This window comes from Cetorhinus maximus, chromosome 5 (assembly GCF_964194155.1).
Source record: "Cetorhinus maximus chromosome 5, sCetMax3.hap1.1, whole genome shotgun sequence".
Lineage (NCBI taxonomy): Eukaryota > Metazoa > Chordata > Chondrichthyes > Lamniformes > Cetorhinidae > Cetorhinus > Cetorhinus maximus.
Genome location: NC_135883.1, coordinates 146,940,296 through 146,959,344, shown reverse-complemented (window position 1 = coordinate 146,959,344; position 19,049 = coordinate 146,940,296). Strand labels below are relative to the sequence as shown.

Here is a 19,049-nt window from a genome sequence, read left to right as displayed (position 1 = left end):
TGATGAGTGCAAGATGAAAAGCTTTGACAAAAAAGTCTATTTTTTTCAGCAATGCATTACTATTGTTGACTCATTCTCTGCCATCTTCTCATAAAATTCAATAAAGTTGGTCAAGCAAGGTTTTCCCTTTTGAAATCCATGCTGACTATTCATTATTATATTTTCCATTTGTAGATGTTCTTCTATTCTCTCTAGTAGGGATTCCCATTATTTTCCTCACCACAGATTATTAAACTGACTGGTCTATAAGTCCCTGTACATGTTTGGTCCCCTTCTTAAATATACGTGTAAGCTGTCTGCCAGTTGTCTGGCACCACGTTTTTCTAATGAATTGTTGCACATGTAATGTATCTGCCATCTCTTCCCCAGATTCTTTTAAAATGCAAAGATGCAATCATCCTGACAAGGGGTTTTTATCCTCTTTTGAGTTATTTATCATTTCTGCCATCTCTCTATCATTACCTGTGATATTATGTTGTCTACCCCCTAATAGCCCCTCAGCCATATTTTTTTTCTTAATTGTGCCTGTAGGATACTTTACTATTTTGTTTTACATTTAGGTATAGCCTTGTGGTTGGTCTCCCTTTAACGTTAAGCAAAATTATGCAATCACCTTCCTTGTTTGTGCTGTCTTTATCTTATTCAATGGTCTGCCAGATAAAATTGCATTCTTATATCGCAATGCATAGTTTTAACAATAAGCATGGGGAAAGCAGTCCTTTAAATCTCTTTTGCCCCACTCAAAAAAAAACCTGCTTCTGCATTCCCAGTGTGTAAAGGAGCTTCCAACGTGCTACTAATTGTAAATCAGAAGATTTGTTGGGGGATGGCTGCAATCAGTAAGCCAGGCTAGGGTCCTAGTGTGTTGTGGTTCAGCCTGCAAGCGCAAATTTCTACCCTCAAATATGGTGCACAGCAGGACTCCTTGGTAATACTACAAAATGTGGTGTCTTGATCTCCGTCAGGCAAGGGGGGTCAGGTGTTTTCACACAAGGGGAGACAAGACAAGTATAGGGTCTTACCCTGGACATCTATTGCACAGTATGAAAAAAACCCAGATGTAGCCTGGTACTGTCTTGCAAGTAGGCCCAGGGTTAAGGGGTTAGACCTGTAACAAGATTTGACATTCTTGACCTGTAAAGCCGAGGACAAGGTACAAACAGGGCTCTTCCGGGAAACAACCATGAAATGGTAGGGTAGTTAAACACTTGGGTTTGGACTGAAACTTCGTCTCAACATGAACTACTGAATTTATTATGGATCTGAATCAGCCTTTGGGCTGCCAGTTATCATGGGAAGAGGTGGAACTACGCACTGGTGATGGGACAGTGAAGCACAGTGTGGGCAGCACACCATTGATTGGGGAACGGACTGTGCACTGGTGTGCACCATTCTTCTATATTATTTTGCTGATGGGACAAATTTGTTAGAAAATGTACTTACCTTCATGGCTCCCAGCGCCTGAAATATTAAAGCAATCCTTGTTGGTGTAAGGGCTGCTAGCATAACATTAAACCTAGCACCTCTGTCTTCAATGGGCGACTCATAAACTCCATTCTCAGATACAGAACCAAACCTGTGTGAAGAAATTAGAAAATGTATCTTGAGTGCTTGGATATGTATTAGGCTTGAAGAGGCTCTTGGCCTTGAAGGCTCTGTTCAAAGCAAAATTACAAATTCAGACACAAGTCCCCCAATCCTCCCCTCCCAACATCAATGTTGTATCGCTCACCTGTGGTCTTAGGCACTTTCACCACCCCACCTCCTTTCCTAATGCAATTTTGGTTTGTGCACGTGGCACACGAGAAGTGGAGATGTGATTTTATTAATAAAAACTTCATGATGTCAAGGTAATAATTACTGACGCCCCTCAAGTGATTATTATTTATTTTAAAGAAGTACAGCAATAATTAAAAGGTATACCGTGAACACAGAAAATGAAGGGAAAGAGGGGATGGCAGGGGTCAGATGCCTCTCTTCTGCAGTTGATGTCGTCTCACTTCACTACTGTTTAATCTTGGGGATGGCAAACAAAAAATGGAAAATACTTGCTGCAATTTCAAAGAAAATCCTAAAAAATTCTTCCATGATTGCATGAAATATCAAGCAAACATGAGGAAACCAGTTACCTAAACTCACATACGTAACCAACATACCAAACCATCCCAACTTATCTCACCCCAATGTACTTTGCCTCCAAAACCTATCCAGTACCTTCCTAATTGTCTTCAGCAATCCAATACTTGCTCCCAGAGGGTGACAAGCCACTGAGAAAGGAAACACTTTCTGTCATCTACCCAGCACTTTCCTCGTGTATTTTATATATCTATTCTCCAATTGCTATGCCATTATCCATTTCAAATATCTGATCCAAATTGACATCAAATTCTTTCTCAAACGTTAGAACTTAGTTTTGACTCTCTCAGAACTTGCATTTCTCCAAAGTGGATAACCACGGCAATTTAGGCCAATCTTCATAATTAATAGGCTAGAGTTCAACTATCACCCTTGCTCCCATCCTTTGAACCCTCTCTGGAGTCTCATTATCCATCACCAAGTTTAGGGAAGAAAAACAGTAGGCTGGTTTTGTATTTTATTCCCAGCAATACTTACTACAGTTCCATTTGCTTTCCCCACATCCACCTCTCATTGCTCATGAACTTGCTAGTCACTTCGCTAGGTCCCTTTCCTGTTCAATTAGTTTTAATGGGTACTCATGCAGGGAACAGTTATCATAGGGTCATACAGCACAGAAGGAGGCCAGTGCGGAATTAGATGAGGCCAGTGAGGAATGTGATGGAATACTCCCCACTTGCCTGGATGAGTGCAGCTCCCACAACACCGAAGAAGCTAGAACCGTCCAGGACAAAGTAGTCCGCTTGACTGGCACCACATCCACAAACATTCACTCCCTCCACTACCCACACAGAGCAGCAGCACTGTGTACCATCTACAAGATGCACTGCAGGAACTCACCAAGGCTCCTTAGACAGCATCTTCCAAACCCATGACCACTACCACCTGGAAGGACAAGGGCAGCAGATAAAGGGGAACACCACCACCTGGAAGTTCCCCTCAAAGTCACTCAGCATCCTGACTTGGAAATACATTCCTTCAGTTCCTTCACTGTCACTGGGCCAAAATCCCGGAACTCCCTTCCTAACAGCACTGTGGGTGTACCTACACCACATGTACTGCAACAGTTCAAGAAGGCAGCTCACCACCACCTTCTCAAGGGCAACTAGGGATGGGCAATAAATGCTGGCCCAGCCAGCGAAGCCCACATCCCGTGAATGGATATTAAAAAAAAATTTGGCCTATCATAGCTGTGCTGGTTCCTTGAAAAGTCATTCAATCAGTCCAACTCACCTACACTTCCCCATAGCCTTAATTTTTTAAAGTATGTATCTAAGTTACTTTTGAAATTTACTCCTGAAACTGCTTCCACCATTTCAGGCAGTGCATACTGCATAAGAAAATTCCCATCTCCCTTTTGATTCTTTGGCCAATTGTCCTATATCTAATCCTTCTAGTTATCAAGCCTCCGAAGCTGTAGAAACAGTTTCTCCTTATTTGTTCTATCAAAACCTCTCATAATTTTCAGCACCTCTATTAAATCTGTTCTTAACCTTCGCTGCTCTAAGGAATTAAAGATAGATTTATATAGTGGTTTTCACCTGATATATACTTTATGTTGATTGAGGGATAAACATTGGCCAGGGCACTAGTGCTCTTCTTCAAAATAGCGTCATGGGTTATTTTATGTGCACTCAAGAGGGCAGACACGACCTCAGTTTAACATCTCAACCAAAAAAATAGCGCTCCCAACAGCTTAGCACTCCCTCGGTACTTCACCACTGAAGTGGCAGTCTAGATTTTGTGCTCGAGTCTCCGGAGTGGGACTTGAATCCACAACCTCATGATTCAGCTGAGAATGCTACCAACTGAGCAATGGCTGACACAAGGAGAACAATCCCAGCTTCTCTTGTTCCTTAACTATGGGTCTGGTTAGCTGGCAATTTGTGCATTAATGTAACACTTCACTATACTAAATGACATCTGCTTTCATGAGCAGATTTAATTATCCTAGTGTAATTTACTGATACCTTTATCACCAAATCTTACAGATATTTGCCATATGTTAGGTAAACATTTCTTATTTTCATTAACTTCTTAGTCATAGAGAACAGTTGGTTACTAAAGTAGATATTTAAAAAGTATTCAGAAATGTGAAAGTTACCATTTTGTACAAAATAAATTTCAGACGCAGAGATAGCAAATATTGGTTAGGTTACTACTGCTGCCAAGGCAACCAACTTGCTTTGGACTGCCCTGGGATGTTTCCTCCATTACAACAGTGACATCTTGAAGTTGTGAAAGGAACTCTATATATACATGCATGTAAAATTTATGTAAAAGTCTTTCTTTGTTTAGACAGATCAACTTCAATCCACATAACCAACAAAACGACTTCAAAGGGAAGCAGGGGCCTAAAATGGTGAGTCTATACAAGGTAGAGAACTAGTATAAATGTAATTTCTCCAAATGGATAGTCCATCTTTGAGAGAGGCCCAAAGGCAGTTGCTTACATCACCGAGACAGTACTTTCCCCCCCCAACCTTTCTTTTACTTCAATTACTGTATCTGCTTTAAGTTTTCTTTTTCTGAACGCGCTGATATATTTACTAAAGGGCAAATTCTGCCATTGAAAAATTTCTGCCATATAAAAATACTTTTACAGAGAAAAAAAATTGAAGAGGTACAAACTTGTCAAGAAGATTTTCTTTTGGAATGCGAACGTTATCAAATACTAGAATTCCATTATCGACGCCATTTAGACCTGAGGGTAGGCGGGGAAAGAAAGAGAGAAGAAAAGAAGATTTTTAAAAAAACAGATTAATATCGCACTGCGCCTTGGAAATCCTAATAATCAGTTGTAAAATAATTTGTAACCTTCGCAAATGAACTCAATCTAAAATTATAGTTACTAAAAAAAAAATAGGAGCTATTAAGGAAAGCATGGCCATTCAAGTTCCTGACCACTCTGGACCCAACCATAAAATGGAGAGATTGTGTCCCAGGGCTTCACACCAATTCCTGACTGAACGATAAAGAGTCTCTCCGCTTTATGCTAAATGGGTGGCGCTCGTAATACGGACTGGGCACCACTTCCCTTCTTCCCATTCAGTAAATCTGCAGCCATGCACGTTTATGGACCTCAATACAAGGCTTATGCCTCTAGATTCCAGCAGGGCTTGGATTAAGGGAAGAGTAATGGCAAAAGAAAAACAAACGTACAAGGCTTTTCTTTTTGTTAAAAAGAAAAGCACGTGGGGTTAGTTACTTTGTTGTGGGTGTGCCAGAGTTATCCATGAACAAGCTGTTGCTCACGATCATGGTGGAGTGCAAAACGCTGGCAAGTAAACCTATAGTAAACAGGTCACTCCATTAACAGTGAGCTCAAATGAAACCATTCATATGAAGTTTGCTTTCCACGAGTTACAAAACATTGCTAATGGTGATCATGGAAACTCCAACGCCAAAGCGCCTCCACCCTGCCTTTGTCATCAGGGTGGAGGGAGAGAAAAAAGCACAACTAGTGGAAAATAGCCTGCTGAAGATGAAGGAAGAGAAGTGCCACCAAAGTGATCTTAATTTCACAGGGAAGCTGTTCCAATCTCAAGTAGCTTGCTACTGCTTTTAGTTGAACAAATTAAATGTTTTCCCCTATTACGTACTGAAATTATTGGGCCATAACTTGCTGTAGGAATGCATCAGAGGGTGCCTGCCATTAGTCAGACTTTCCCATTCGCATTTTAAGTTTTAAAAAAATTGTGCAGCAAGCTACTGAAAGTGCAGGATGGCAACATTACAGTGATGGAGACAGGGCCCCTGGGAGGCATGTGAACAGGACAAGCAACCGTATCTCCTCATACCACATTGAAGGATTGTGAAATTCAGTAGAAGGACTGAGGATTGAGAAGGGAGTGTAAATTAGATTGGGTGAATTCAATGTCAAATCAGGTATAGAGAGAGAAACAAACAGAAGGAAAGAATGACTGGACTCGAAAAGAGAAAACAAAGTCTTAATTTAAAATGTTATTTTAAAATAGCCAACAATTAAAATCTAAAGGAATGAGATTCCACACTTGTAATTGTTAATTTTCAGTGCCAGAGGGATTAATGGGCAGTAATTAACACTGAACACATCGGTAAATGAATCTCCAACAGCTAGTCTAGTCTTAATTAAATTTAAGCAGACCTTAAATGGCTCCAAAACAGGTTCCCTGCATCGCTTCAGAGCAGTTCTAATTTTCTGTTGAGAGCTTGGCTCATATTTACCCTGCAAGTACAGCAACTTCACACAATTTAATGAATTTCAATGGTGAGCTGAACAACGAGATGCCATTTTTGTGAAGCTAACAGCAAAACAGCACACCTCAGGCAGCAACTTTTGGATTCCAGTGTTTAATTGCACATCTGCCCCTTGCCTGAAACTCTTTCGAGTTATCAACAGTCACAGATTGCAACTCTTTTCGAGTACAATCACAGTTCTTGGTTTCCGGGAGTGGGACATGAACCCACAACCCTCTGATTCAAAGACGAGGGTGCTATGTGCCCCTTGCCTGAAGATGCAGGAGCGTTTGTGCATAGATAACGCACATTCTTAGCCATTATTTTGACAGCAAATATGGGCCATTAATTAGCCCAGAGTTCTAAAAAAAAACCTTTAGCCAACTCACCCTCTTTGTGCATCATGTCAATTACAGTGACTCCTGGGTGCACATTGCCTGCATCATCTCGAACAGGCACAATGAAACAGTGAGGCCCTGGTATGAAAAAAATTATAGAAATGAGATATCAACCTAGTTTTACAAAATATTAAGTTAAGGTAGGCAGGAGGAAAAATAAGCAAACTATCAGCAGGTTACTTCTCTGATTACAACTTCATTTGCTCTTGAGGAATGTATCATACAACATCAGTTTTTCTATAAATGTGGTAACTACCATCCACCTGCCTGCCTGCCCACCAACCCCCGTTTTTAGATAATTTATGATTCAATAATGACGAGAAAATAATCCCCAGCTCAATGAAGCATTACATGAACCGTTGGCCCAAACCAACCAAAATAGAGCAACTTTTTTTTTTGCTCCCCAGACAACAACTTTGAATAATACTCTCCCACCTGATTCGGTGGATCATGCAGTCCTTTTAGGACTGCAGGATTGAAGTCCCATCCCCTGGACTATTGCTGAATAACACACTGAAGTCCTTGCTTGAAAATAAAAACCTTTTCCTCGAAGACGTGAAAACAATTGTGGATGAAAAGAGGCAATACCGATGGTTGAAGCTCATCCCTCTTGAAATGCTTCATGTGAAATCGCAACACTTAGGGACCCACAAGCCAGTGTGCTTAAATTTACAACTCAAGCATGCATGGAATGAGGAAAGTTTCTTAAGCCCAACAAATCTACTCCTTAGCAACAGACCCAAGAACAACTTGTGCCATCACATGACCCTACTCAATTTATTTAATCTGCTGAGGGAGATCCCTCCAGCAAGACCACCTAAAATAATCTAGCTATGGTACAGGGCATCATTCTGACAAGATAATATACAACCTGACCAGTCACATTCCATAGATGCACTTCCAATGCCCCAGCAATGCAATAACCAGTGACCCACATAGTATTTAATTGCCTATTCTTGTACTCATGTTCCTACAACCTTCAAAAAAAAAAGAGAACATAGTAAATACACAACAGATCAATCAGTATTTGAAAAGGGAGGAAAAAAAAAGTTTGGGGTTTTTGAAAGATCTTGAAAGGCAAGGATTTTGAAGGAAATAAATGGTGTGATCCCCAAAGCCCCTTGACTTCAGTGAGGGATACCAGTCTGAACAGGCCAGATCAACCATTGAACTAATTTTTTAACAAATTGTGTTCTGGTGTAGGATGTCTACCTGTAATGTTAATCTGCATCTTCAGACAGTCATGTTTATTTCTAAGGATCGTAACAATTAGCTCTTGTAAAACTTAAGCCTTTCTCTGGTGCATAAAAAAAGGAATTTCTTTCGTAAAATCCATAAAATCTACAATAGATTGCTGTTTGAATGACTGTGGCATTGTCGAAAACATACAGGTATCTCACAATAGAACTCATTTTTATTTATGTCATACAGTTGAGGCAAAAGAAAGCAAAGTTAATTGTATAGGTCTGGGAACATGTCACCAAGCCACAGTAGGATGCCAAATCCCTCACCACCTCAACACTTAAACCTGTGTATTATCCCTGTATGGGGTCCTAAGGATTTTCTGCACCGTTTTGTTCACACATACAAATAGTTTTGAAAAAAAAACTTTCAGACATGTTTTTTCTTTAAGTGCAGCTGGTTAAACGTTATGCAGCTACTGTATCACTTGCGCTCTTTCCTCAGGGTCAGAGCAACTTCTCGTACAGTACGTCATTCCCTTTGGTTGTAGAATGTATTTTCATTCCTGTGGTCCAGACTTTGATCACTTCCTAAATAGCAAAATGCTCAGCCTGAAGAATAAGCTCCCAGGTACGTTCCCAGCATCTTCATCAGGCCACTGGCTCATAGGAACATGGGTTGGGCATTCAGCCCCTCATGCCTGTTCTGCCATTCGAAGAGTCCATGGCTGATCTGCGACCTAGCTTCATATGCCCGTCTTTACCCACATCCATTAATAACTTTGGTTAACAAAAATCCGTCAATCCCAGTTCAAAATGTAACAATCGATCTAGCGTCAATTGTTTGGAATTCCATCCTTCTACCACCCTTTGCTTGAAGAAATATTCCCTAATTTCACTCCTGAAAGGTCTTGCCCTAATTTTTAGACAATGTCCCCTAGCCCTAGATTCCCCAACCAGCAGAAATAGTTTATCTCCTGTCGGTTAATATCTTAGAACCTTAATTTCCTGAAAACTTCAATCAAAGAGCTACGAATCTTCTAAATTCCAGGGAATATAACCCTAGTTTGTTTAATCTCACTTTATAGTTTAACTCCTGGATTCCAGGTAGCATTATAGTAAATCTGCACTCCCTCCAAGGCCAATATATATCCTTCCTAATGTGTGGTACCCAAAACTGCTCATAGTACTCCAGGCGTGATCTAACTAGGGCTCTGTATCCTATGTTAATGTTATATTACACACCTAATCAGGATCAGAGCAGAGCAGAAATGGAGAGCAAAACATACAGTATTTCACCAGCTTTCTAGAAGAAAAGCTGTTTGAATCAGACGATTGAAACAATGAAGTCCAAAAAGGTCAGATGGATTTTCAAACAGACAGATCTACAAGCAGTAACACTGCTACAGGTGTCACAGTCAATGCAGGGAACCAGTGGGATTGCGTTCTGTGCACTATGGACCCAAAATTTAACAAGAGCAAATTATGCCCTAAGGAGTACAGTAAAAAAAAAAGGCCACACCACATTGTAGCAGCAAAGGGAAAATTACAACCAAATTCCTGATGAACTGCACAAGTCACAGTTAATTTCCCATCATCAGTTTGACAATAATGTTGGAGGTCAAGGCTGAAAATGTTAACATTTGCATGTTTTGATTTAAGACTGTCAACATACTGCTAGAAAGCTATATCAGAGGAGGGGAAACTAAAAGGGAAGAGAGATCTGGATAGTACAGGAAGGACAGACACTAAACAACCTATTGGTGAGTGGGCTAACATTGGCCTCATCAACCCTAGCTTCAGGAAACTCTGCAGAGCCAGGAGAGGCCTAGACTTAGCTGAAATGTCTCATGGGTCAGAATAAAAAAAAAACACTCACTGCCAAGATTCAAATATGAATAATTGGCATTTGGGCAAGGTACTTGAAGGCAACTGTACCACTGGAACAACACTGAGCATGGAGTCAATGACTTCCAGAGAGAGAAGAAGGGAGGACAGAAAGCTGGTGGCAAAAAAACCCCCAAAAAATCATATTGTGCAAGAATCTAGCAGTAGGGGCACAATTTAAAATAAAGGGTCTCCCATTTAAGGCAGGGATTAGGAGGTTTTTTTTTTCCCTCTCAGAGGGTCGTTAATCTTTGGAATTCTTTTCCCAGAGAGCAGTGGAGGCTGGGTCATTGAATATATTCAAGGTTTAGTTACACAGATTTTTGATCTACAAAGGGGTCAAAGGTTTATGGGGGGGCAGGCAGGAAAGTGAAGTTAAGGCAACAATCAGATCAGCCACGACCTTACTGAATGGCAGAGTAGGCTCGAGGGGCTGAATGGCCTACTCCTGTCTCTTTCTTATATTCTTACAACCAATGCATTGCAATCATTGGTCAACAGAGGGCGGTGCAAGCAAGCATATCAGCAAAACTCAAGCAAGCTTCATCCTCATTCAAAAATAGGTGTGTACACAAAGGAATGAGACAAATACTTGTGTGTATTAAAATTGGTGAAAAAGTATTAATTTTTTTCTTTGCAATCATTAGCTGTATTAACAGATTATTCTAACAATTTCTAAACATTCCGGTGCAGGCACTGTGGGCTGAATGGGAACAGGAACATAGCAACAGGAGAAGGCCATTTGGCCCGTCAAGCCTGATCCGCCATTCAAATAGATAATGGCCGATCATCTACCTCCACATCATTTTTCCCCATCACCCCCAAATCCCTTGATGTCATGAGTATCCAGAAATCTATTGATTTCTATCTTGAACATGCTCAATGACTGAGCTTCCACAGCCCTACAGGATAGAGAATTCCAAAGATTCACCACCCTCTGTGTGAAGAAATTCCTCCTCATCTCAGTCTTAAATGACCTGCCCCTTATCCTCAGACTTTGTCCCCTGGTTCTAGACTCACCGGCCAGGGTAAACATCCTATCTACATCCACCCTGTAAGAATTTTGTAAGTTGCAATGAGTTTCGAAACTCCAGAGAATTTAGGCCCAGTTCACTCAATCTCTCCTCATAAGACAATCCCACCATTCCAGGGATTAGTCCAGGGAACCTCCGTTGCATTGCCTCCATGACAAGTATACCCTTCCTTAGATAAGACGACCAAAGCTGTACACTATACTCCAGGTATGGTCTCACCAAAGTTCGATGCAATTGCAGCAAGACGTATTTACTCCTGTGCTCAAATCCTCTTGCGATGAAGGCCAGCATACCATTTGCCTTCCTAATCGTTTGCCACACCTGCATGCTAGTTTTTAGTGACTCATGAACAAGGACATCCAGTTCCCTCTGGACATCAAAACTTCACAACCTTTCACCATTTAAGAAATACTCTGCCTTTCTGTTTTTCCTACCAAAGTGGGTAACTTCACAGTTATTCACATTATATTCCTGCCCACTGACTTAACCAGTCCAAAAATCCTTGCATCTTCCACCTAGTTTTGTCTCATCAGCAAATTTGAAAATATTACATTTGGTCCCCACATCCAATTTATTCATATAGATTGTGAACAGCTGTGACACAAGCATTGATCCTTGCAGTAACTCACTAGTAACAGCCTGCCATCCTGAGAATGACCTGTTTATTCCTATTCTGTTTTCTGTCTGTTAACCAATTCTTAATCCATACTGGTATATTACCTCCAATACCATGTGCTCCAATTTGTTTACTAATCTCCTGTGTGGGACCTGTCAAATGCCTTCTGAAAATCCAAATACATCACATCCACTCTCTCATCTATGCAGCCTGCTTGATTGGCACCCCGTCCACAAACATTCACTCCCTCCAACACCAATGCACAGTGGCAGTGTGTACCATCTACAAGATGCATTGCAGGAACTCACCAAGGCTCCTTAGACAGCACCTTCCAAACCCATGACCACTACCATCTAGAAGGACAAGGGCAGCAGATAGATGTGAACATCACCACCTGGAAGTTCCCCTCCAAGTAACTCACCATCCTGACTTGGAAATATATCGCCATTCCTTCACTGTCGCTGGGTCAAAATCCTGGAACTCCCTTCCTAACAGCACTGTGGGTGTACCTACACCACACAGACTGCAGCAGTTCAAGAAGGCAGCTCACTATCATTTTCAGGGGTAATTAGGGATGGGCAATAAATGCTGGCCTAGCCAGCGAAGCCCACATCCCAAGTGGTCAAGTAAAATCTCCAATAAACTCCATTCCATAAATCCATGTTGAATCTGCCCAATTTTAAGTGTCCAGTTATTACAAACCTTATAATAAATTCTAACATTTTCACTACTACTAACATCAAACTAACAGGTCTGTAGTTCTTTGTTTTCTCTCCCCCTCCCTTCTTAAATAGTGGGGTTGCATTTGCTACTTTCCAGTCTGCACTACATAGGTCATCTGGTCCAGGGGGCTTATCAACCTCCAATCTAATTAATCTTTCGAGTACTACCCCTTTATTAATATTAATTTCTTCAGTTCCATAATTTCACAAATCCCTTGATTCCTATTATTTCGAGTAGAATTCTAGGAGATTTTCTGCAACTCCCACCATGAAGACAGACACAAAGTAGTTGTTTAGTTTCTCCGTCATTTCCCCATTCTCCATTATAAATTCTCCTGTCTCTGCCTGTAAAGGACCCACATTTGCCCTTGCTAATCTTTTCCTTTTCACAGAAGAAGCTTTTACAGTCTGCCTTTATGTTTCTTGCTAGCTTGCATTCATAATCTCTTTTCCCTTTTCAATTTCTTGGTCCTCCTTAGGTGGATTCTCAATTCCTCCTAATCCTCAGGCTTACCACTTTTTATGGCAACCTTATAAACCACTTCCTTTGATCTAATGCAATCTCTAGCTTATTTTGTTAGCCACGGTTGATTCACCTTTTTGGATTTTTGTTGTATCTTAGAGGAATGTATATTTAGTGTAGATCATGTAATACTTCTTTAAGTACCAGCCTTTGCCTGTCGAATGTCAAATCTTTTAATATATTTTCCCAATGCACCATAACCAACTTGCCCCTCATACCTACAATAATTTCCTTTGTTCAGATTTAAGACCCTAGTTTCAGAATTAACTCTATAACTTTCAAACTTAATGTAAAATTCTATCATATTACGGTCACATAAAGGAATCACATTCCCCAGTTGGACAGCACTTGCTTAGCAATCCCGTGTGCACTTAAAATTACACTAACAGCCAATTTAAGATGATCAGTTGGGCTTCAAATGTAGTTCACTTATACTTGCCAGAAGCTACATATATTCATCCAGTGAGACCTATCCTCGAGAGGCAACAAGAACATGCCCACGTATTGTGTTTTTTTTGAATGAAACAAAAGCCTAAAAGACAACAGTTCCCTGGTGCATTCTCCATTGCAGCGTCTTGGCCAAAGTTGACTTGCCAACTAATCAGCACTCTTTTTGCTGATTGGTTGCTCCCTTCAAAATTTAGCATTCTTGCATCTGTCCTAACAAGTCCAAGACAAACCGCTTCGATAGCATGTCTCCTCTTTCTGTTTAGATTAGGCAGAATAGCGGGGGCTGCTGTACTGTATGTCAGCAACATGGATACGGATACAGAATTACAGAGTGCAGAAGAGGCCCTTCGGCCCATCGAGTCTGCACCAACATGTGAGAAACACCTGACCTACCTACCTAATCCCATTTACCAGCACTTGGCCCATAGCCTTGAATGTTATGACGTGCCAAGTGCTCATCCAGGTGCTTTTTAAAGGATGTGAGGCAACCTGCCTCCACCACCCTCCTAGGCAGTGCATTCCAGACCGTCACCACCCTCTGGGTAAAAAAGTTTTTCCTCACATCCCCCTAAACCTCCTGCCCCTCACCTTGAACTTATGCCCCCTTGAGACTGACCCTTCAACTAAGGGGAACAGCTGCTCCCTATCCACCCTGTCCATGCCCCTCATAATCTTGTACATCTCGATCAGGTCGCCCCTCAGTCTTCTTTGCTCCAATGGAAACAACCCAAGTCTATCCAACAAAACTGGAAAATTGTCTCAGTCTCAAAAACTGGCACCTTTCATCTTAATTAGCATAAAATGCAGCCAGGTTTTTTTTGAAAGCTACTTTTTTTATTCCACAATTTATATGTTTAATTAAAGGAAGTGCATGAGACAAAATCTTATTAAAAGTTATAATGGGATCAGAAATGGTGAATACAAAGCATTATTTCAAGTTAAATCACAACCTCAGAACAAGGAGGGTTATTATAGCTGATGAAAGGTGCCAAGGAACCACTTAATAAAGAGGGATCAATATCTGGAATGGTTTTCAGCTCGGGCAGTACAGGAAAGAACTCAAGGCATTCAAATGGCAGTGACTTTGCTGCAATAGGGGTAGGATGGAGAAGTTGTAGATTTCTATCGCAGGTTGGTTGAGATACCACCCACTCAAGTACCATGCCAATCTTCTCGCCAAGATATCTTCACTGCTTTCCTCCCTCAGCCTCTGTACTGAGAGGTTTCTCATAGTAGTTGATTTCAACACTCACCTCAATTTACCTTCTTCGCTCTCCTGAGTTCACAGCCCTCCTTTACTCTCTTAATTTCACCTTCAATGTAAACTCCCCAGCCCACACTCATAGCCACCTCATGTGCTACTCTCAGAGTGTCAATGACAGACAAGACCTTCTCTGATCACTTCCTGGTGTCATTCTTTACCCACATCCAGTTTCCCCTCCATACTCTACTTCCTTCTGTATGCACACCTGGAAAAAACATTTTCCCCAATTAATTTATGACTGCACTCTCAAAATCTCGACTGTCTCGACTTTGGTTATTCCTTCACCACGACATTCTGGCAGCTATCACACGTTCAACTAAGCCCTCACCTCCACCTTTCATTTAAACCATTACTCTCTCTCACCTTGGCTGTTACTCCACTCCATTAAGCCTAAGGAACACAGACTTGAACAGATATAGCAAACAAGTGATTTAGCCATTCACTGCCAGATCTGGTTGGCTGGTATAAATCACTGCCAGATCTTGCTCTTGTCTGCTAAAATTGGTCACTATTCCAGGATCGTTCTGGGATGCAATTGTAACTCCATGCTTCTGTTCACTGCTGCAAGCTGTCTTCTTAAACCCCTCTTCCCTTTCTCCTCCACCTTCACCTAACAAAGAGTTCACGGATTTCTTTCTCACAAAAAAAAGCAACCATTTGACTCCTTTACTTGCAAAATACCACCCCATTCCCAATTTCCTTTTCCTCTCCAAAGTCCTTAAACATGCTGTTGATTCCCAAATTTGTGCCCATCTTTCCCAGGATTCCACGTTTGCATCCCTCCAATTAGGTTTTCACCCCTGCCACAGTACCAAAATGACTCAAATAACCTTCTATGCACCTGTAACAAAGGTAAACTATCCCTCCTCATCCTTTCTTTGGCATAGTTGATGACGCCAGCCATTTCCATCGCCATCCTCCAGCTGGGCTGCTCTCACATAGTTCCATTTTCATGTGTTTATTTGTAGTCAGAAGAATTGACTAGTTTCTCTTCCCATTCCCACACAGTTACCTCTGATGTCCCCCAAGAAGCTATCCTTAGCCCTCTACTATTTCTCCTCTACATGCTGAAACACGACGCCAATTTCCACATATCACATTGATACCCTGCTTTACCTCACCCCGCCTCTTTCAATACCTCCACTGTCTCTAACTTGCGTTGGATAAGCATAGGGAAGACTAAAGTCATCGTCTTCCTTCCCCACCACAAACTTCACTCCCTCGCTACCAACTCCATCCTTCCCCCTGATTACTGTCTCAGGCTGAATCAGGCTGTTTGCAACCCGGGTGTCATATTTGACCCCAAGATGAACATTCAACCAAATATCCGTGCCATCACCAAGGGCACCAGTGTGGACCACCTCTGCCTCAGCTCATCTATTGCTGAAACCCCCACCCACATCTTTGTTACCTCCAGACTTGACTATTCTAATGCACTCCTGGGCAATCTTCCATATTCATAAGAACATAAGAACTAGGAGCAGGAGTAGGCAATTCAGCCCCTCGAGCCTGCCCTGCCATTCAATACGATCATGGCTGATCTCATTTCGGCCTCAACTCCAATTTTCCACCCTCTCCCCATAACCTTTCAACCCGTTACTAATTAAAAATCTATCTCCTTAAATTTATTCAGCGTACTGGCATCCATTGCACTCTGAGGTAGTGAATTCCACAGATTCATGACTCATTGAGAAAAGTAATTCCTCCTCATCTCTGATTTAAATCTACCACCCCTTAGCCTAAAATTATGGCCGCTCATTCTAGAATGCCTCACAAGGGGAAACATCTACTCCATGTCTACTTTGTCTATCCCCTATAGCATCTTATATACCTCAATTAGATCTCCTCTCATCCTTCTAACTCTAGCAAGTATAGGCCTAAACTGCTCAATCTCTCCTCATAAGACAAGCCCTGCATCTCTGGAATCAATCTAGTGAACCTCCTCTGAACTGCCTCCAATGCAACAACATCCATCCTCAAGTAAGGGGACCAAAACTGTGCACAGTACTCCAGGTGCGGTCTCACCAATGCCTTGTACAGTTGCAACAACACTTGCCTATTTTCATACTCTATTCCTTTAGCAATAAATGCCAAAATTCCATTTGCCTTCCTTATTACCTGCTGTACCTGCATACTAGCTTTCAGCGATTCATGCACGAGGACACCCAGATCCCTCTGCACTGAAGCATTCTGAAGTTTCTCTCCATTTAAATAATAAGTCGCCTTTTTATTCTTCCGACCAAAATGGATAACCTCACACTTATTAACGTTAAACTGCATCTGCCAAATTTTGGCCCATTCACCTAACCTGTCCATATCCTACCCTCCATAAACTTGAGGTCACCCAAAAGTCTGCTACCCATATCCTAACTTGCACCGAATCCCATTCACCCATCACCTCTTCACTTGCTGACGGATGCCAATTAAGCAACATGTCGATTTAAATTTCTCATCCTTATTTTCAAAGTCCTCCACAGCCTGACTCCTCCCTATCCTTGCAATCTTCTCCAGTCCACAACCGTGACAGATCTCAGTACTCCTCTAATTCCGGCCTCTTGAGCATTCCTAATTTTAATTGCTGCCCCATTGGCAGCTGTGCCTTCAGTTGCCTAGGCCCTAAGCTCTGGAATTCCCTCCTTACACCCCTCAACCACTCTACCTTGCTTTCCTTCTTTAAGACACTCCTTAAAACCTGCCTCTTTGACCAAACCTTTGGTCATCTGCCCTAATACAGCCTCACGTGGTTTGATGTCATATTTTGTTTTATAACACCTCTGAGATGCACCTTGGAATGTTTTATTACATTAAAGGTGCTATATAAATACAAGTTATTGGTATTGTTGTTGTTGTAGACCAAATGGCCTCACTCATCCATAAATATCCTTCTCCTTTTGCTTAAGCTCAGACTACATTTAAAGAAAGGGAGCACATGCACACACACACTAGATTCAAGTATTGACTGAGTGGCTATATTCAAAAAGTAATAATGGACTTCAAGGTGAAGGCTTAAGTTGAATGTTAATATATCCCATTCCTTCAGGAGGTTAAACTTAAGCATTGGAGCACAAAACTAAAACCAGCAAGTTAGATTTATAAGGCAGAACTCTTAGCATTTCTACGAAACTAGTCTAGCTCTTTTCTTTGCAATTAAATTACAAAATGCTGCGGAAGCTTTTCGTTTTGCACTCAAGATAAACACAAGAACGTCTAAATTTCACGATCACAACAATTTATACTACAAGAGAAAAAGGTGCTAATTGATTGGAAAATTGACTCTGATTGGCTGAGGCTTTGCCATGGAGAAAGCAATGGGGAACTATAAACTCCCCAAGTTCCTGGGTAATTCAAAAAAGGTGCAAGGATTGAACGTATTCCTTATGTTTTCAGAGAACAGGTCCCTGTGTATGAATGTCCGTCTCTTCTAGCAAGCATAAATGAGCCACATTATGAGCTCAACTGATTATCTTAAATTAGTTGCTTGTATAACTATTAGCGCACTCAGGATTGTTCAGCAAATACTGCCCAATCGCGGAATCGCATCTAACAGTTTTGTGTTTTGCCTTAATTAAGGCTCCTAATCTAACGGAATCAGGGGAAGCAATGTCAGCTTTCAAAATGCAAATTTTGTCAAAAAGTCATTAAGAAGCAATTTTATTTAGAAAATCAAAAATTAAAATGCTCTTTTACCATTAACTAACATGAGGGATATTATTGCTCGTTTCAATAAAAAAAGTTAGTGAGTACCTCTGTCTTTTTAAATTTTATTGATCTAACACGACTGGGCCCACATCAGTGAAGATGACCAGTGCCCAGGGGACTTCACGAACACACCATAAGCTTTATTTTTAAACAATGCAGTCACCTTCTTCCTATCCCAAATATAGCCAGATACTAACCCCTTTCCTTCCACTAAATTCAGGCACACACTACCACATACGACAATAGAGATTTCAGAATCACAGACATATTATCGCGCAGGTGGTGGGCATTCAGCCCATCATGTCTGCACCTGCTCTCTAAATCAGCATTATGACTTAGTGCCATTCTCCTGCCTTTTCCCCGTACCCTTGCACACTGTTTCTATTCAAATAATCATCTAATGCTCTCTTAGATGCCTTGATTGAACCTACCACCACCACACTTCCAGGCAGTGCACTCCAGACTCGAATCACTCGCAGTGTGAAGAAGTTCTCTCTCACATCACATTCACTTCTTTTGCAAATCACTTCAAATCTGTGCACTCTCAGTCTCAATCCTTTTACGAGCAGGGACAGTTTCTCACTATCTACTCTATCCAGGCACCTCATGATTTTGAACTATGGTCTATCAGATTTCCTCTTAGCCTTCTCTCCAAGGGGAACAGTCCCAACCTCTCGAAGTTTCTCATCCCTGGAACCATTCTTATAAACCTCTTCTGCGTTCTCTCCAAAGCGTTCACATCCTTCCTACAGTGTAGCACCCAGAGCTGTACGCAGCACTCCAGCTGAGGTCTAACTAGTGTCTTACAGAAGATCAGCATCACCTCCTTGTTTTTGTACTCTATGCCCCTATTAATAAAGTCCAGGATATTGTATCAAAAACAAAAATTGTTGGAAAAACTCAGCAGGTCTGACTGCATCT

At 41.4% G+C, this 19,049-nt stretch overlaps 1 protein-coding gene across 2 annotated transcripts in view; it reads right to left on the bottom strand.

Annotated features, from left to right (window-relative positions):
• The window catches only part of acoxl (acyl-CoA oxidase-like), a 418,282-nt gene that overhangs the window by 367,999 nt on the left and 31,234 nt on the right, over nucleotides 1–19,049 (bottom strand). For both annotated transcript variants that reach the window (XM_078542642.1, XM_078542643.1), the window contains 3 exons: nucleotides 6,744–6,830; nucleotides 4,768–4,840; nucleotides 1,444–1,576 (listed from right to left, as the gene is read on the bottom strand). In XM_078542642.1, the coding sequence (XP_078398768.1) occupies nucleotides 1,444–1,576; nucleotides 4,768–4,840; nucleotides 6,744–6,830 (293 nt within the window). The remainder of the gene's footprint in view (nucleotides 1–1,443; nucleotides 1,577–4,767; nucleotides 4,841–6,743; nucleotides 6,831–19,049) is intronic.